The following is a 19,521-nucleotide window of genomic DNA, read 5'->3' as shown; positions in this document are numbered from 1 at the left end:
TCTGGTGAAGATCTCTAGATGCTTTACTATAGTCCCAGACTGCAATGATCAGCTGTAAAGTGACTTTAATGAAGCTTCATTGATAATCCTTGGTCCAAATACAGCTTAAAATTTTGAAACTCCAATTGTCACTGGGGCCAAAAATTATTTTGTCTGGAAGTACAATTAAAAATATACAGTTTCAACTTACATACAAATTAAACTTAAGAACAAACCTATGGAACGTATCTTGTATGTAACCCTGTGTATGTATATGTGTAAATAAATAAATATAAATAATTTGATATGGTCATTTACTGTGCTGCTTTGATTTCTTGTGAAATATATATATATATATCATACACTCACACACAGAGTATACCTACATTTTTGTATATAATTTATTGCTAATGCCTCTGAAATGCTTACAACAGAAATAAATTTCTTTGTAGTCAAATATATGGTGACACTACAATGTGTCATAAGATTAATTATTAACCCAATCCTTTTCAGTGAACTTGAGATGTGATTGGTTAGTTTCATATCTGTCATAGGTAAAGCAAAGATTACTTTTTATTTGTATTGCAAAATTAATTTGTTACATGAACTTGATTGATGGTTTAGCACACATACCAGGTACCAAGAAGTGCTTTCTTTTGTTTTAAGCAAACTGAAAATGATACGTGTGTGGGTCATATTATCAGATTGGGTGGAGTTGGCACATTCCCTTTGTAGGTTTCAACTAAACCTGTTTCATTTGGAGACTCTCCGAGAATTCATCTGTTCAGCGTCTGCACTAGACAACCTACGCCACAATGTTTTGTGGGGGCTATGTAAGTTGCACTATTGTATTTATGTCATTCATATGCATAAGAGGTGTTTGGAGGTCATACAACATGTTATACATGTTTTAGAGCAAAGCTAAATAACTGATCAATCCTCTTGTATTAGTGCTCTATTATTTTGGTGAACATAGCTTTCATAACCATATATACATATATTAGTAATTATTGCAGAACAAGTACTGAAGAAAATATTTTTGCCGTAGATAACCCATGATGTTAGGCTAAGTTCACACTACCGTTCAAACCTTCGTTCCTTACCTCCATTAAAGAAAAGTAAAAATGTAAAAGAACAGAGGTTTATGGTATAAATTAAAAATACCATTGACATCAATGTAAATTTAATGGTTAGTTAGGAAAGCATCCGTCATGTGTTAGAGAAACAGAGATAAAGTACTGCAGCCACTGGCATTTATTTAGTCCAAAAAAATGCAAATACCTACCTAAACTGAACATAACGAATTACATAAAATTGACATTGATGTCGATATGATTTTTAACTGATACATTAAACCTCCATTCTTTACTTTTTTTTACAAAAAAAGTATTTTATTAAATTGTTCAAAACATTATACAGTAACAACAGAACATATGTTGAGATGTTGCCGGGGTTAAGGGCATCCTCCTCTTATTATTAAACAAGCTTCAATACGCAGCATAGAAAATGATTTCATATTAAAGCAATGATCACATAGGGAACAAAACAGGAGGTAAGGAATGAAGGTTTGAACGGTAGTGTGAACTTAGCCTTACTGCTTCTATCCAAAGTGTAAACAATGCATTTAACTACTCAGGACTTCTAATTTTTAACAGCATTATGACCATTGTTCGATCTTGATTCAATACTTTAAATACAGAATAATACAGTTTATAAACTAAATTTTAACCTTATCACGTTCTGTAATAAATTCTCAATTGATCACTGAAAACAAGTCTAAGCATGAAAATAATTTATATAACATAAAGAGTGTATCGTGTACATTCTTGAGTGTCTGATTATTATACATATCCTAGAGATGGCACGTTACACATTCGCTCAGGCCTGATGCACAATACATGGTATATCACTGTTAGTAGTATATGATTAACTTTGTTATTTACTTATTGTTCACTTTCTATAATGCTATATTATACAGTGTAATGTAGAAGGTAGGTATTCCAAGTCAATGATGAAATAAATTTAACCCTTTAATTTTAACACTCTTGCCATGTGAATAAATGTGCCCGCATTTCACATGCCCCATGCATAGCATAGCATGGATAGTGCATGTATAGATGTCATGGCAGGGGCACACTTCAAACAGCTATATCGTCTGAACCACCGCAGCCAGTTCTAGTGTAGTTTTAAGGCAGAGAAAACAACCTTTAATGCGTCAGGATTGTGTTTTCGATACCAAGAAACACAATTCTGGTGCAATATTAAAGTGATGATTTAGGACTTTGTTTCGAGGTGGCACATTTCAGAAAATATAGCTCTTTGAGTTGTACAGCCCCCCCCCCCCCAAGCCTGTCGTCCGAAGACAGAATGGAGAAGGAAGAAGAGGGTCTTACAGGGGGGCCGAACAGACTTTCTCCAGAAATACATGCATTCTCAGCACCTGTATCTGAATCTGAGGAAGGGTGATGGATTGACATATTTTTAACATATTTTGGTAAAGGTTTATTCTATTTTACAGCTTATCAGCTTATTAAAAAGCAAAACTTATCTAGTGCTAGTAAAAAGTGCTACTAGTCCCAGAAGGAATTGCTTTATTCAAGAGGTCTGTGGCTATCCATAAATTAACAATCACACTATGTTCAAGCTTTAAAATATAATATTCTCCCATTTCCAGAAATAAGCATAATTCATATACAAATGGATCCCTAAAATATAAACTTAGATGAAATTAGTTGTTTAAAATTTTGCTTCCCTTAGCAGAAAAATGCTGTGGACATACACTGTAGTGGAGAAATAAAATACTAGATGGACGCTGGTCACATGTCCACATCACTGCACCTGCCTGGGCAGGTCATGTGAGCACCACTATGTTTGGCTGTAGTCAGTTGGTTGCAGTGCATCCAGTATGGCCGGTGTTTGGTGTTGTGGTCATCTCAGTGATGTAATGTGCAGTCATGACATTACACATCATTACTATGGTAACACAGCAGAAAGGTCTGTTGCATTATCACATAAGAGGGAGGAGGAGTTACTGATGACTAAAGGATCGTGGGAGTTGTACTTTTAAGTGGCAGACATCTTAGTGATAACTCTGTCTAGTTTAGAAAGCCCATAACATTTTGTAAATCATAAAATCAAACTATTTAAGCTCCATTTTGTGACCAATGACACTGAGTTTTGTTATATTTATTTATTTATAGCATTATGGGTTTTTGTATCAGACTTTCATATTCCTGGAATACTATCTCCAGCTGTCACTATGAAAAGCTGACTGATGATTCCTACGTGTCCTTTCTTGCCTTCTCTCCTGGGACCCATAGCAGACTTCTGAATGGGGTCCCCCTAACTGTTCAGAAAAAATACATATTTATATACTCACACATGCACTCTTACGCACTTGATATATACATTTATACACCTACACAGGTCTGTCCCAGTAGCTGCTGACCACATGAGGGGAGTACATGGCAGGAATTAGAAATAAGAGATCCCTAGTCTTGTTCTGCTGTCCACACCCTCTCTTACCTGACCTGTCAGTTCAAACTGTGGAAGATGTGCACTTTTACATACATAATATGCTGTGCAATGTGCAGCATTATATGTATATAATGGTGCCCATCCTGTGTCAAGTAGAATGTCGAGGCCCCATGACAATGCAGGCCCCATAGCAGCCGTTATCGCTGCTACCACTGTAGTTACGCCCCTGCTGAACAGACACATCCATATATATGTACTATGGAATGAGTGGCTCTTCCAGTCTTCAAGTCTAACTTCTATGTATAAATAGGAAGAAAATATATCATGTCTTACCAGAGGTATCTTTGGTAAAGCTGAAAGTTATATACGGGAATCTTAATTTTTGCACTTTCTATTTTTATGTTTTCACAATGGTTTTACAACATTTTCAGAGCATGCAGCAGAGTTTTTTTTAGATTACATATAAATACAATATTAATATGAGCCAGATCGTTGTTCCCAGCAAAGCTTAACAGCTAATCATGTGAAGAGAGGATAGGGATTTGCTATCTGGAGATGCAGTATTTTCTGAGTTGTATATTTTTTGTGAGTGAACGAGATCATGCCTCCATATTGTAATTAAAAGCTTCAGTGTAAAACAGACTACTTCATTTCAGGCTTCTATGCACACAAATTGTATGTAGGTTTATGCAAAGACTGGTCTGTGCTGGAGGATTTGGGAGAATAACAAGTAACATATGGTATTTTAGGGAAAGTTAGCAACAAAGTAGCAAAAAACCTTTAAGTTAAAATCATGTCACACTGTTCAGCCATTTCACACAATATCATAAGGTTTATTCAGTTACTAATGGGTTTGGTCACCAACACAAGTTGACTTTGTGATAAGCATCTTCAGCAAATAAAAGCCAGTCAGCAGTGACGAGGACATTCTTTGCTCTAATACATATCTAGTATAATTATACTATAATTTTTCCAAAGCTCTACAACAATATATAAGTATCAAATACTATAAAACAACGACAAACTTCCATAAAATTTGTAGTTTACATGTGTTTATATTTTCAAATAAACTACACAACTTGTTGGCCATTTTCATGTTTCTGCTTAAAAAATGGACCAAGCCAACAAATGCAATTATATGAATAAAAGTAATAATCAGAAGAGCAATCTGTCTTGGTTTGTGCACTATAAGTTCCTCTTAACAATAAAACACATACAGATTTAGATTCCAGAAAATAGGTAAAATCATTTTAACTCTACCCCGACTTCCCACTGACAAAAGACGTCAACGGGCGCTGGTCCCGAGTCTGCAGTTCTCTTCTGCACCCACACGACAGCCAAGAGAAGGAAGATGTAGTTTATTACCACTTCTTCCTTCTCCACACCTCACAACATCACACTGAAGTAGCATAATGCACAGTGGAGGAGATCCGGCACTGCTGCTGGCAAAACAGACCCAGCGTTTCTGTGAACTCAAGATCTGAAGAGGTTAATCTGACCCAGTACAGCTCTGATTCCACATCTGCTCCCACAGGGGTCATTTTCCCCTGTAACTGCCACTTTTTCAGATGCCCCAGCTACAGGGGAAAAGCAGAATTTAAAAAAATGTAATTTTTTTTTTTAAATGTGAAAATGTCCCGCAGGAGTCTTTTATGACCTTGTGGAGGTCACATAAAGTTTAAAAAACATTGCCAGAGTACAGATTATGTATATCTAAAAGAGTGTCACACACTAGGGCAGTGATGGCAAACCTTTTAGACACCGAGTGCCCAAACTACAACCAAAACCCACATATTTTTCGCAAAGTGCCAATGCGACACTTTAAGCAGTAACTTATTAATCCCTGCTGTGTCACAGGTTTAAATTGTATAGGCACCAGAGGACGCCAATACAGTAGAAAGAAGGAGAAGAAGTTTGGATTTTCATTGTAGCTTCCTTCTAGGGTCCTGGGCTGCCTGGGACTGCAAGAGGCCTTGAGTCCTATTTGGCAAACTCTGCCCTGGGGCTGTGCCATAGGTTCGCCAAACTGTGCCATAGGTTCGCCATCACTGCACTAGGGGATCAATTTATAATGATCGTTTTGAGTTAATTTGAAAACTGAAAAAAATATAATATACAATATAAAAAATATATCTTTTTCTCTCCAGTTTTTGTAACTTTAACTCCCCAAGAAACTAAAAATGAAAAAGGTCCATGAACTTATTTTTTTAACTCATGCAGCAAACATTTTATGGTATTGCACAAAAAAGAACTTTTGGCCCATCTTTTTAGACAAGCTCCGGTCAGTAACGTCTTTTAAGGCCTGGTCAGAAAGGGGTTTAACTAATTAAACTTTACTGGATAACAAAGGAGGTAAATAATGGAGTCCATGAGGGAGATTTATCAGAAGTGTTTGAGAATAAAATCGCTCTTATAGTTCATGGAAACCAATCAGAGCTCAGCTTTCATTTTGTAGACTGCTGTGAGAAACTGAAAGCTGAGCTCTGATTAGTTGCCATGAGCAACAAGAACAGTTTTGTATTCAGATACTTCTGATAAATCTCACCCAACTTAGTGGTATAGGATAGGGGATATTTTCTTGGGTGTAACCTTTAATTACAGTATCTTTTGGACTGGCGTCTTATACTTTACAGTATAAAGCACACCAGACTATAAGGCGCACCATCAATAAATGCCTTCTAAAACGTCTAGGTTCATATATAGATTATAAGGTGCATCTTTGATTTCTGAGAAAATCAAAGGATTTTTTTGTGCGCCTTATAGTCTGAAAAATACGGTACTTGAGATAGAAACAGTTATTGGAAATGGTCTGAACTCTTTACTTCACTGTTTTTTAATCTTTTTGCTACAAATAAAATAGTATTGTGACTGCTGGAAATCTGCTACATAGGTTTGAGAATTTGCAGGCATTCTAAATTGTTGAAAAAATTCCTTTACTCTAAAGCAGGTTCATGATATTTCCAAAAATATTAATGAATTTTGTATGGCAAAAATCTTAGGAAATATTTCATAAACAACCATCTACCAGCACTGATCACTATCTCCTTCCATACATAGAATATCCCCGAGAGTAGAGGGCAACCCTCTTCTGCTCTACTCACATTGATAAAGCCTCTCAAATTGTCTCCATAGAACATGGTGTACTCTTAATTCAATCAGTGAGAGTGCTTTATTTGGTCCCCCCCCCATAAAGGATAGCACATTAGTGGCTCATAGATTTCTCTGGTATTGTTAGAATAATATAAAAATATATAGAATGTATTTAGGGCATCACAAAAAAAATGTATTCCATATAAGACAATGATAAATGATATGTATCAAGGTAATGAAATATAGTAAGGTAAAGAGTAGCAAATATTTAATGAACACAGCTAAAATTAAACAAGAGCAAGAGTAAGAAAAGAATACAGTGCACTGTTTGACCATTCAAATATTATAAATACAGTAATGATAGTAACACAATGTATTTGGTGTTATTTATAAGGCATATGTAACCCAAAAGTAACCCATAAAAACTCATATCCTCCATCTTCAATTTCCTTCAATGCCCTGTATGTTGGCACGACCTCTATATTACTGGCGAGCAAACATAAGTAAGGTGTATAGATAGAAAGTCACTCTTCTAAAATGTCAATGTTATATAAAGTCCAATAAGCAAAACAAGGAGGTAAGATTAACTGGAAACCGCAAGTTTAGCAATTTGTTCAACTGTATATTGCTCATGCTATGTCGTCTCTGTGTAGAATTGAATTCTCCGGATAAGGGAGACAACATAGCAGAGCAACACACAATGAGACTGTTTGAAAAGTATATAAGCTAGTTTTAAAATTCACAGCTAGTTATACCTAGCTCACCTCATAAGTGTTTATGTTAGCTTTAAAGGAAATCAACCAGCAAAATCAAAAATGATAAATCAGGGTCACTTATTCATAGACCCAGACAACATGACTGTGGTAATCTTCTTATACTTGTTATCCAAGGCCTCCTTCTTTATCAAATGACTTTTTTTAAATGATGCTAAAGAGCCTGAGGGGCTCCAAGGGATGTTACCAGACCCCCTCCTTGCTCCGGCATTTACACTGTCTCCCCGTTCTTCTCTGTTCCCTTCCACCTCCCTCTGCCTGATGTAATCTCACTACATCACATGAAGTTTCAGCACACAGTGAGAGGGGAAAGTGCTGTGAAGTTACAACATGGAGGAGCTCTGGTAAAAAACCCAGAGTCCTTCTGACTCATTAGCATAATTTTTAAAAATTGATTTTTTTAAGGAAGAAGGCCATGGATAACAAATATAAGACATTTACCACAATCACAGCATCTGGATTTTAGAGTAAGAGAGCAAGTGTCCCTGGTTTATCATGCTTGATTTTCAGAATAGATTATTTTCAAATAAAATAAATTAAAGTATTACTGCAATAGATATATATAAATTAAGTAATACTGTTCACTGAATAGTCCCACCTCACCATAATACTGAAAAATCATATTTCAATGATTGCATTGTTTTCCAAATTGCAGCAGGAATGTTAACAATAGAGGTTTTTGGTTTCAGTCTGGTTACCATGACTATATTAGGACATTTCTCTCCTATAATACTATTATTTGTTAAATATAATATACATGAAAAAATGGCCTTGGACGTAGGTATTGTTAGCTGCATTTGGAGAACTTGAACATAATACACAATAGAAGTAAGGTTTGTGTAACATAGTGGCATTTCCTGACTAAACAGCTTCATTTATATAAATACATAGCCCCTTAAAGAGCAATTCTGCCGAAAATTCGTTTCACACTGCACAATCCTCTTCATATTAATGGTCCATGGAGCTCTATTTATACAGCTGAACTAATCCCCATATAAACATGTTTTACAATAATGTTCTTATAGAAAAATCTTTCTGAAAGCTGCCAAGTGCTATGCATAAAAAGTAGCCACATTTTAATGGGAAATTATAAAGTCTCATTCAGTTCTGCTCTGGATTTTTCACATTTCTACTGCACGTTTTTGTACATCACACCACTGCCTGTTTCTGTGATTTTTATTGGATATTTTCATTTTATTGATTCCAATTGCAATTTCACTTTTATTACAATAGAGATTGTCATTGGCGACATTACAGTGTTACGTATGATTTACAATAGCAACGTTTATAGTGAGAAAGTAGTTAACACCATGGGGGCATTCAATATTTTTAGAGCTATTTGTTCTTTTTCGGTGCCCGATTTTAGCTGTGATTTGCACTGTGATGTTGTATTGTGGAGCACGGCCTTAATGTACTTGGCGCACTGCAAGAAGTACAAATGAGCATCAGAAATGTACAACCACATTCCTGAAAGGGTTTAGATTTTGATAGACTTGTTTTTTGTTTGGAAACTATAAGGGCAGAAAAATGTTGGGATTGAAGTGCTGTTCGCGCAAACTAAGTGACAAAAACAAAAAGCACAAGTGTCCGAAAAGAAGCTAAATGGTGGCGCAGGTATATAATAAAATAATAAATATGGCTCACAAGGCAAAGCAACAACAATAAAAAAAATGGCCACCAAAAAACTGTAGCAAAGCCAATAAAAAATGTCCCTCCATGAATACCAGAGTCGATGTCAACAAAAAGATATTATTTTAAAAAAAAATGATAAACTGATAAAAAACAAGGTTTTGCTATTAACTGGCTTTCTCAAAGAGTTGGCAAAATGATGGCTTTTTTTATTGTTTTAAATGCACTTCAATTTCCAATATTTATAAACAACTTGAATCTTTTGTACAAAAAAATTCCTGTCTTGCCATATTCTGACACCAATAATAGGCACAAAAATAATCACAATTTCTTACAGTGTGGCAGAAAACTGATAAATCTCCCTCATTATGTTAAACCTTCTCTAAAGGTGGTTTATTTATCAAGAGAGGGATCATGTAACAGATCCGACCAGGCAGAGAAGGCTTCTGGATCTACTAAGTTGATCCAGCATCCAGGTGGCTGACGGTGTTGGAATATAAAGACTGGCATGCATAACGCCAGTCTTAATGTAATTCCCCCCAGTAGTTACACATGTACCCTCTCAGTACCTCTCTTATCCCATGGATTCACATTAGAAGACACTTTGCTGATTTCTGTCTATATGTTAAGCCTACTTATTTGTGCATTGAAGATGATTACAGCTATATCACAACTATTGCTTAAGTTTTACCATGCTAGTATTTGTCACTCCTAAACTTCACATACCATTGATCCTGTCTAGAACTACTCTGGATTTTAAAGAATTGATGAGAGGCAAGTTGTCTGCAATGACTTCCAGATCTCAAGCAATAGTTAAAAAGATTGAACCATTAAAGAATTGTCCCCATTTTATGAGAAAATAATCTAACACATCAAAGTGTTAGATTGTTTTGAGAAAAGTATATATAAAAGAAATATATATTTATGTGTGTGTGTGTGTTTGTGTGTGTATGCCAAAACCTGCAAAAAACCAAAATGACCACTACTTCTACAATGTTCCACTTCATTCGTTGGTTGACCAGTTTTACCTTCACACCCACAAGTCCTCTGGGTTTTTTTCCCATAAAACCATTTTATAAGTTCTATATGTCAGTCTTCAGGGTAGTGAACCCCCTGTACCACCATGGATGATGACACAAGTGGCACCCGGTCTTCACCAGAGCCTGACTCAAAGTAGGATGGTCTTGCTGTGGTGTGGTGCCACCAGGTCGTCAACACTAGGGAATTAAACACTGTGGAAAGCTGTCTCATAGGCAAAGGGCAGTAAGATCTAGTAGGGGTTGCTGTGAGCAGCCGGCTTTAAAAGAACCACAGACAGGAGTAGGAATACGGAGAGGCGAGTGCGCTCAGGACAGTGTGCCACCACGGAGAGGGGCATGGGTGTGCCTGCGATCCGAGATGTGGATCGCAGGGGCACCTGTAACACTATAGACCATTGTGAAACCTCTATGAGTCTGAACAAGATCATTTACATTGATTTACAGAATATATATCAGGTTGACAGAACCAAGTTGAAATAAGGGGTAAAACTTGCTACACTCTTTTTCCTAGTTCACAATAAAACATATGTAAAATCCGGTTATGCAAAAAAAAAAATCACATCAGAAATAGTTTCTCTCTGATGTTATATTATCTATTAGTTATTGGCCTGACCTGGAGTTTAAAATGAAGCTACAGCTTACTGACATAGTTATCCAGTTTGTCACTACATTCCTTCTTTTTCTACTTTATTAAGGCTTTTTCCATTGCTGCAATTCAATGAACCATGAGGTTTCAGGTCTACAGGGTTTAAAAAACCATTCTCTCGGATGTTATCAGAGAATTATGGGAACATAAACCTGAATATCAAACAAAAGTGGTGGGACCATGTAGAAGTGACAGTCCATTATCTTCTAGAAAGCTTCTGCCCGTGGCTTAAGATATATTTGGAATTTGCTGCCACAATTTCCAAGTAGCAGCTTTAAAGTTTCTGCCTACAAGCAAATTGTGAACACACACAATGTCAAGGCTGGGTGTAGCTAAACCTAAATCTTTTTTTGGACTATTTGTCTGCATGTCCCTTCAGTTCCACCAGGGTTTAGAGCATTTGCTGTACATCCACAGATCAGAGAATACAAAATATGGCAATACAACCATGGGAATGTCATACACAAGGTCACGAGGATGGCGATAAAAAACATGCTTGTTTTCAACATAAAACAAAATTAGAGATCAAAGTGCAGTATTCAGCAATCAGGGAAGATTTATCAAAATCAGAGATCAGTTTTGCTCTGATAAACTTTATAAATTCTTACAATATTACATCCGCAATATAAAAAGTCTAATGGCATTATCACACTTGAAAAGAGATATTCAAAAAAGGTTCACAATGTAAAGTCTTCATAGGATATGTCTGTGGAGATTTAAAGGACATCTACCAACAGATTACTGGTGGTAGAGTGTCCTTATTAGGTTGCTTGTTCCATATATAGGGGATGGGGGGGCTGTTTTTTACAGCTTTTATTGCATGTGTAATACTGAAATATTGGGGCAGATTTACTTACCTGGTCCGTTCGCGATCCAGCAATACATGGAAATACAGGGAAAATCGGCGCAAATCGGAAATATTCGGGTAACACGTCGGGAAAACGCGAATCGGGCCCTTAGTAAATGACCCCCATTAACTTTGTAAAAGTGATGGAGGCGCCTTGACTGGCAGCGCCCAGGCACCTCTCGGCTTCCCCGAATTTTAATATATGCACGCCGCTTGCCGCTGCGATTCTCCCAATGACGTCAGATCTGCAGCGAGTGCTCTCTCCTAGTTCCCCAGCTGGCAGCAGGAGGAGGCTTGCAGCGGGGGAGTGCATACACTCACCGGCCACTTTATTAGGTACACCTGTCCAACTGCTCGTTAACACTTAATTTCTAATCAGCCAATCACATGGCGGCAACTCAGTGCATTTAGGCATGTAGACATGGTCAAGACAATCTCCTGCAGTTCAAACCGAGCATCAGTATGGGGAATGAGTTCACTGTACTCAAGTGGCCTCCACAGTCACCAGATTTCAATCCAATAGAGCATCTTTGGGATGTGGTGGAATGGGAGATTCGCATCATGGATGTGCAGCCGACAAATCTGCGGCAACTGTGTGTTGCCATCATGTCAAAATGGACCAAAATCTCTGAGGAATGCTTCCAGCACCTTGTTGTATCTATGCCACGAAGAATTGAGGCAGTTCTGAAGGCAAAAGGGGGTCCAACCCGTTACTAGCATGGTGTACCTAATAAAGTGGCCGGTGATTGTATATTAAAAGCCGGGGAAGCCAGGAGGAGATTGGGCGCAGTCTTCCTAAGCACCTCCTACAAAGTTAATATTTCAGTATTAAACTTGCAATAAAAGCTGTAAAAAAAACAGCCCCCCCCCTTCCCTGTCCCCTAGACAGAACAAGCTACCTAATTAGGACATTCTACCACCAGTAATCTGATGGTAGATGTCCTTTAAGATTTGTTTAACCCCTTATCACCGGTGCTTGTTTTCAGCTTAATGACTAGACTCGATTTTGTGAATCTGTGTGTTACAATACTTGGTTATAACTTTGAAACGCTTTAACAGGTAATTTTGAGATTGTTTTCTGGAGACACATTGTACTTCATGTTATTTGTAAAATTTAAGTGATAAGTTTTCATTTTTGTTTTCAAAAGAAATGCAAATTTGGCAACATTTCAAAAAAATTTTTCATTTTCAAAGTTTTAAATGTTCTGCTTTCCAGCGTCTACCCAAAGAGCTTGATACATTAACTAACATTTCTGGAATGTCTGCTTTATGTTGGGATGATATTTTATGTGTCCTCTGATTTTTGTAGGATGTTATGAGGCTTAGAACTAAGTGTAATTTTTCTAATTTTTATGAAAATCGCAAACCTCACTTTTTGAGTGACAACTCAGCTTTTAAGTGACTTTAACCCCTTAATGACCTTAAAAGTTTTTTCACTTCCATTTTTCACTCCCCACCTTCAAAAGTCTATATTTCTTTATTTTTCCCCTTAAAGAGCCCTGTGATGTCTTGTTTTCTGCTTAACAACTTGCACTTTGTAGTGATGGTATTTACTGGGAAGCAGGAAAAAAAATCCAAATACAGTGCAAATGGTGAATAAAATTATTTGTGCCGTTTTCTTGTGGGCTTGCATTGTAATGAAAGGGTTAAAACAAGACAGCCTTGGGTCTTCGGAAGAACTGAAGCTATCATGGTGACGGATCCCTCGGCAAGATCGTCGCCATCTTTTTGAAGCCGCCAACAGCGTTGCTGGAGGCGATCGAGACATAGTGCCCACGATCAGTGCCAGCACCATGCTCGGGAGTTTGTGCCACATTTATTATTATGACGTGCGCCACAATTTTGTTACTTAATTACAGTTGTTTTTCAAATTAGTTTTCCTGACTCGTGTCTGCTGGCTGTGACTCTTTTCTCTCCTGGGCTGCCAGTAAACCATGCCCCTTATTTTGACTCGCAGCTCTGCTTTGTGTTACATTTATGTTATGTGATCAAAGTGACATTATCTCAGGTCCTTTAGAAACCTAACATCAGCAAACTGTAACCACACTGTAATGTATGTATGTATGTGATCACATGAAATCACATCAGCCTCCTTGGAGGATAAGGAGGAGTAGAAATCCATGGAGGCTGCTGTGATTTCATGTCATTAGACACATACATGGGGTACATTTTGTAAATGTAAAGGACACAGGATCTTTGATGACATCACCCTGATCACATGACATAAACTGTTGAATAGTAAGGAGGCATAATGCATGGGGAGGAGTAGTTGATAGCGGCCGGCCAAGTAAGACACGCCTCTTTTGATTCCAGGTAATATAAGATAACATTGAGTTATGGGGATGTGTAGGGGAAAAAATTTTTTGCTAAAAGAAGGGTGTCAGTCAGGGCTCTATAGGAACCTGTCACTGGCTGTATATGTACAAATGTGGTGACAGGTTCCCTTTAAGGGCAAATTGACATCTAATTTTTCATCATCATTTTTTATCAGTTATTGTGAGCCAAAACCAAATGTATAGCAGAATTATACAGAAGTAAGGTAAATGGAAAGCTTTTTCCCGATTCTATATGTTTTACCCTTTTTTTTTAGCCGCAAAATCTGATAACTAATGAGCAGTAGTGGATTATAATATAGGCGATTGGCGATTGGGGCAAATTTGATTGAGAAGGACCTCAACCTACAGAAAGACCTTATACATCTGTTTCTTCTCTCAATACGCATTTATACAAGAGCCATGTCAGGACCTTTGAAGGACCTCCAAAGATCCTCAAACCGCAGAGTGAAAGTAGGTGGAACAGATGCGTCCTCCATTCTCCAAGAAGCTTTTAGTACCATATGTAGGATATGAATTCCAAACATGTAGAAGCTGTAATATTCATACAGCCCAGGGCCCAAGCCAGTCTTAATCCGTCCCTACTGATGAGATAGCTGAGAATTGAACAAAACCTATTTCTGAATCAGGAAAATTGTATGTAATAGTATCATTGCTCTACAGTATTCAATGTACCATGCACAGCAGTCACTATGTGAACAACAAAAAGCAGATGAGTCAGAAGCCATATTGCTTCCCTTATTTCACCGCGTTGAACAGATTGAGGATCATTTACTAAGCGCTGAAAAACCCAAAGTCGGCTTATACTCGAGTCAAAAAAATAAATAAATCAAAACTCGCCTTTCTGGCGGCACCCATAGATCTTCTGTGCGATCCATCCGGTATTGTTGTGCTGCACAACGGGGAAGGGGGCGGATATATACACTGGGGCAGGGGCTGGCAGGCCATATACACTGGGGCAGGGGCTGGCAGGCTATATACACTGGGGCAGGGGCTGGCAGGCTATATACACTGGGGCAGGGGCTGGCAAGCTACATACACTGGGGCAGGGGCTGGCTGGCTACATACTGGAGAGGCTGTGACCAATGCATTTCCCACCCCCGGCTTATACTCGAGTCAATAGGTTTTCCCAGTTTTTTGTGGTAAAATTAGGGGCCTCGGCTTATACTCGGGTCGGCTTATGCTCGAGTATATACAGTACTGCTTGCACAGGTATTTAATAAGGGTGTGCACCGAGATTGTGCCACACGTGATCCTGTTTTGACACAGATGTGCTGGCTTCCATGCAACACAAATTAGGGGGTGCACCGTTGGAGGGTCCGACTGATTTGGACTGAGCGTGGGATTTAACTTTTAAATTGTGTCGTAAGCCCTAGCCCTAAGATGCCCCACTAAAAAGATGGTGAACTCTGTCGGACATAAACGGGGAAGCGACACATTCATGATATCAGGAGCACAATCTTAGTGAAACGCCTCACGCTGCATTATAGACGGACAATTCTGTGAACTCCAGTGACCGGGTGAGTAAATGTGCCCTGTTAGGTCTTTATGTTATATTTAAAGTTATTTACTAATAGAAATGTGACAATGTAGTTACCTTTCCTAGTACGTTAGAGATTAACTGTGATTGGTATAATATAGTTCACGCAACAATAGCAAATGTCGAAATGGCTGCTATGGTCCACTGCACTTTTGTATTTGCACTTTTAAAATGTTTTCCATTATTCAAGTAAATTGCATGTACACCTCTCTTTGGCTTTTATACTCCTGTGTGTTTTGTGTAAAGGTCAGCAATCAGTAAAATAATAGATAGTAGTCTGTCCATCTGTCATCCCACAAAAAAACAGACAACATGATATGGTGTAAAGTTAAGCATTTACGCAATTACTTTTTAGTTTGGTGTAGTATCCACTTAATTTCTCCTTTTTATGTCATGTATTTATATTGTTACATATCTGTTACTTTTATTAAGATATAGTAGACAAAAAAGCAGAAAATAAACCTTTCCCATTAGTTTACATAAAATGTTATGGGCTTTCTAAAGAGGGCAGAGTTATCACCAAGATGGCCACCAGTGGAAACTACAAGTCCCATGATCCAATAGTTCTCTGTAACTCCTCCTCCCTCTTATGCTCTGCTCCCAGTTATGATCTTACACACATCATTACTATGGTAACAGAGCAAGAAAGTCTAACTGCTATCACTAAGATGGGTCTCACCACAACACTGGCCATACTGGATACACTGCAACCAACCGACTACAGCCAAAAATGTGGGGATCACATGACCTGCCCAGGCAGGGGCAGGACAGGCCCTACATGTTGATTATGTTCAAATGTTGAATGTCAGAGATATCTCCAATGTGCTATGCTCTATGTATACATAAAGCCTTATCTCTTCACATTACAGTTTTCACACAGTTTTTCTTAGATACTGGCTAGTGATACAATTATACAGGTTTTACCACTGCCACAATAAAGAGCTTGGTAAATTTCTCTTTATTTACGGTATCTATTATGTTACTCCTCCCATTTCTATGTGAAATGAAAGCTCATAATGTCAGGGCTGTCTTCATTTATTCCTTTTTAAATATGTTTTTTTTATAGTTTATATATAAAGGGTTTCAGTAATGAATTTGATTCCATAGCAACAGGTCTAAGAAATAAGTTTAGCAGAGTGGTTAAATGTGCTGTATGTGGCTGTCTACATCTATATTTATACACTCTTACACACATATATACACGTATGCGCACAGATTTATGCAATTACACAGATCTGTCCCAGTAGCTGCGGTACCAAATGGGGGAAGTACACAGTGGGAATGACATCCCATGAGATCCCTAGTCCTTTGTTGTTCTGCTTTTCCCTCCCTCTCCCCTGACATTTCTTATATGAGCTTCCGATTCATGCTGTATATTATAGATGATATTGCAGTGTTATATACATATTATGGTGTAAAGTGTGCAGTATAATATGTATATAATGGTGCACATCCTCTATTCTTTAGTGTGGCATGTCGGGTGTGGAGGCCCCTGACACTGCAGGCCCCATAGCAGCTGCTTTGCCTGCTACCCATGTAGTCAAGCCCCTGGGCCCAGTGTCCCCAGATTAGTGATTGATAAAGAGCATGCAGCATTAAATATATATATGTATATATATATATATACTTTTTACGTCTGTAGTTGAATATTACAGTAGTTTCCTTGGCCCCGTACCACTCAGATTTTGGACCATGTAGTTTTCGTAGGGAACATAATCGCTATATTCTGTGACTACTGCCTATGTCACTTCTGGTCCACTATGTGTAAGAGTAACTTTGACTAGATAAAGTTTCTTTTTTGAGAGTTATTATAGCTGTTGATGATAAGATTTTGTGTAGAGCTTTGTGTAATCATTGTGCAGTAGCGATATCTCTGTGTTCAATGTGTAATCTTTTTTTTTTTTAATAAATTCAGCAGGTCCAGGGGACAATTTTTTTAAACCCCAATTGTGACCCCATGATGGATGCACAACTAATTGGAGGAGCTCTTCAAGGATTTGGTCTGTATTATACTGTAATGTTAATACATAAGATTATCCTACTATTTCATGTGCATAAAGAAAGTTTCTGTGAGAGTTGCAGCATGTTACAGTATGATCAATTGCATATATAATATCCCTATACTGTTGCTACCACCATACTGTCAAAAATCTACACCTGTAAACAGGGAACCTGTCATCAGAGGCCTTCTTCTGGCTCCCCCATGTCCCATAGAGAATAGTGTGCACATTGCCATAACTGGCCTTTTCTGTTAAAAGGAAAAGTTAGATAAAAGTTTACCTTTCTCTCTGCAGAGCAGTGTCCTGTGGGAGTGGCCAGTGAGAAGCGGTCCTTCTCCCACCCTCGGGAAACCTCTCCGTCGAGCGTCTATTACTAATTAAATAAACACCCATATGCCTCCTATTTAAAAAAGACACATGACGGAGCGGTTTTCCGAAGATAAGGAGGGAAACCACTCCTCACTGGCCTCTCCCATGAGACAGGGGACACTACTTTGCATACAGAAAGGAAAACTTTTAACTTTTCTTTTTATCTGAAAATGTCAGTTTTATTATAAAAACACTTTGACAATTAGCACACTATTCTCTATGAGGACATCAGGAAGCAGAAAAAATGCTCCTGATGACAGGTTCCCTTTCCATAGCTTTCTTTTGCAGGTAGTGAATAATATTTACCTCATTGAAAAATATGGCAAAAAAATAAGAAATAAAAAGTAAAGTCTCTACGTTACCTCCAAATAATAAAATATAATGGGGGCCATCTATATTAGTCTGATGCACCTTTTTTGGTTGTATTTCAGTGACTTTTTGGGGGCATTTGGGTTTTTGCGCAATTTCTTGCACCTTTTTCCAGGAGTTTGTCAGCGTTGTTGCTGTGTAGCAGTTTCCTGGTTTGTGCCTACTTTGTCTTTGTATTTTTGCTTCCAGATCTTTGTGCCTTATTTTGAATTGATTTAGGCCTATATGGGCGCAAATAATTAAGCAATATCACGCCAGTCCAGACCATGTTTTCGGGAAGGCATTGGTTTGATTTGTTCTACAAAATTGCGCCTTTTTTTAAAAAAAAATTTGCGCCTAATAAAGTACGAAAAAATTTTATTAGACAAAGATAAATCAGGTGCAAAAAATAGACTCACAAAAGGCACAAAAACAGCTCAGGGAAGGGGCAAATAACCCCAAATGACCCCCAATTACTTTTATTTATATTCTATTACATATGCATTTCCAAGGATGCAGTATTTATCTGGCCTATGCATTTTGAACTCATTGAACTCATTGAAAACTCATTCCAGTTCATTTGACACAAAAAAGAATATAGTCTCTATCACCATTCTTACCCTCAAATACACCAAATCTCTGATGGGTCCTATTATAGGTCAATTGGATTATTTGTGAAACAAATCCATCAGAGCTGTCAAAAATGAAGCCATGAGGCTAGTGTCAACTGAGCCTACCAGCCACAAAATCCATCAAAAATAATAATAGGATCCTCTGATGGTTTGAGTTTAGATATTGTAATGAAGCAATCAATAATATAAATGCCATTCCAGCCCCCACTTCATCAGCACAAGATGGCTATCATTAATGAGTCCGACATGAGCTTTGCTTCAATTGTTTCTGCTATTTAGCACACTTTTTGATAACTGATCATTTTAAGCACTTTAACGACTGTTCCACACAAGACTCCATCTACAAGGGATTTAATAGAGTTTAATTACTAAGCACTGTATGCTAAAGGCAAAAATGTTGCTCATCTGAGATATATTCAGTTTACGGTTTAAATGATGCATCTACATTGAATTTTAATCGGGTATATACCAATGCTAGGCAGAGTTATAGGCAATTATAAATTTAGACATCTCATTAGCAATTTATTCTCAGCACAGATCAAAAGTTGTGCGCTATAAATTAACCAGCTATTCTTTTATGCAAAGATAAACGTACAGTGTGTACTAAATTTCCAGCAACACAATCTGATGTCTCCATTACATAAAGCATTCTGCATGCACAGCACCCTGTATCATCATATTAAATGGTAGGGAAGAGACATTTTGTTACTGACCTCCCTCCACAAATTCTGCCACGTTAGAGAATGACTACATGTTCTACTATATCATTTTGATCAAGGAAAACCTTAAAGGTTGCGCTATGAAAGATGAACATTTAT

At 37.7% G+C, this 19,521-nt stretch overlaps 1 protein-coding gene across 1 annotated transcript in view; it reads left to right on the top strand.

The window, feature by feature from the left end:
• The first annotated feature begins 671 nt into the window (after positions 1–671).
• ANXA10 (annexin A10) overlaps positions 672–19,521 on the top strand; it is a 51,193-nt gene continuing 32,343 nt past the window's right edge. The window contains exons 1-2 of the mRNA XM_072120132.1: positions 672–812; positions 17,270–17,354. Coding sequence (XP_071976233.1) covers positions 795–812; positions 17,270–17,354 — 103 coding nt within the window. The 5' untranslated portion in view covers positions 672–794. The remainder of the gene's footprint in view (positions 813–17,269; positions 17,355–19,521) is intronic.

Source organism: Engystomops pustulosus, chromosome 1, assembly GCF_040894005.1.
Source record: "Engystomops pustulosus chromosome 1, aEngPut4.maternal, whole genome shotgun sequence".
NCBI lineage: Eukaryota > Metazoa > Chordata > Amphibia > Anura > Leptodactylidae > Engystomops > Engystomops pustulosus.
Note: the sequence above shows the minus strand (reverse complement) of the source record. Positions and strands in the feature narration are given on the sequence as shown.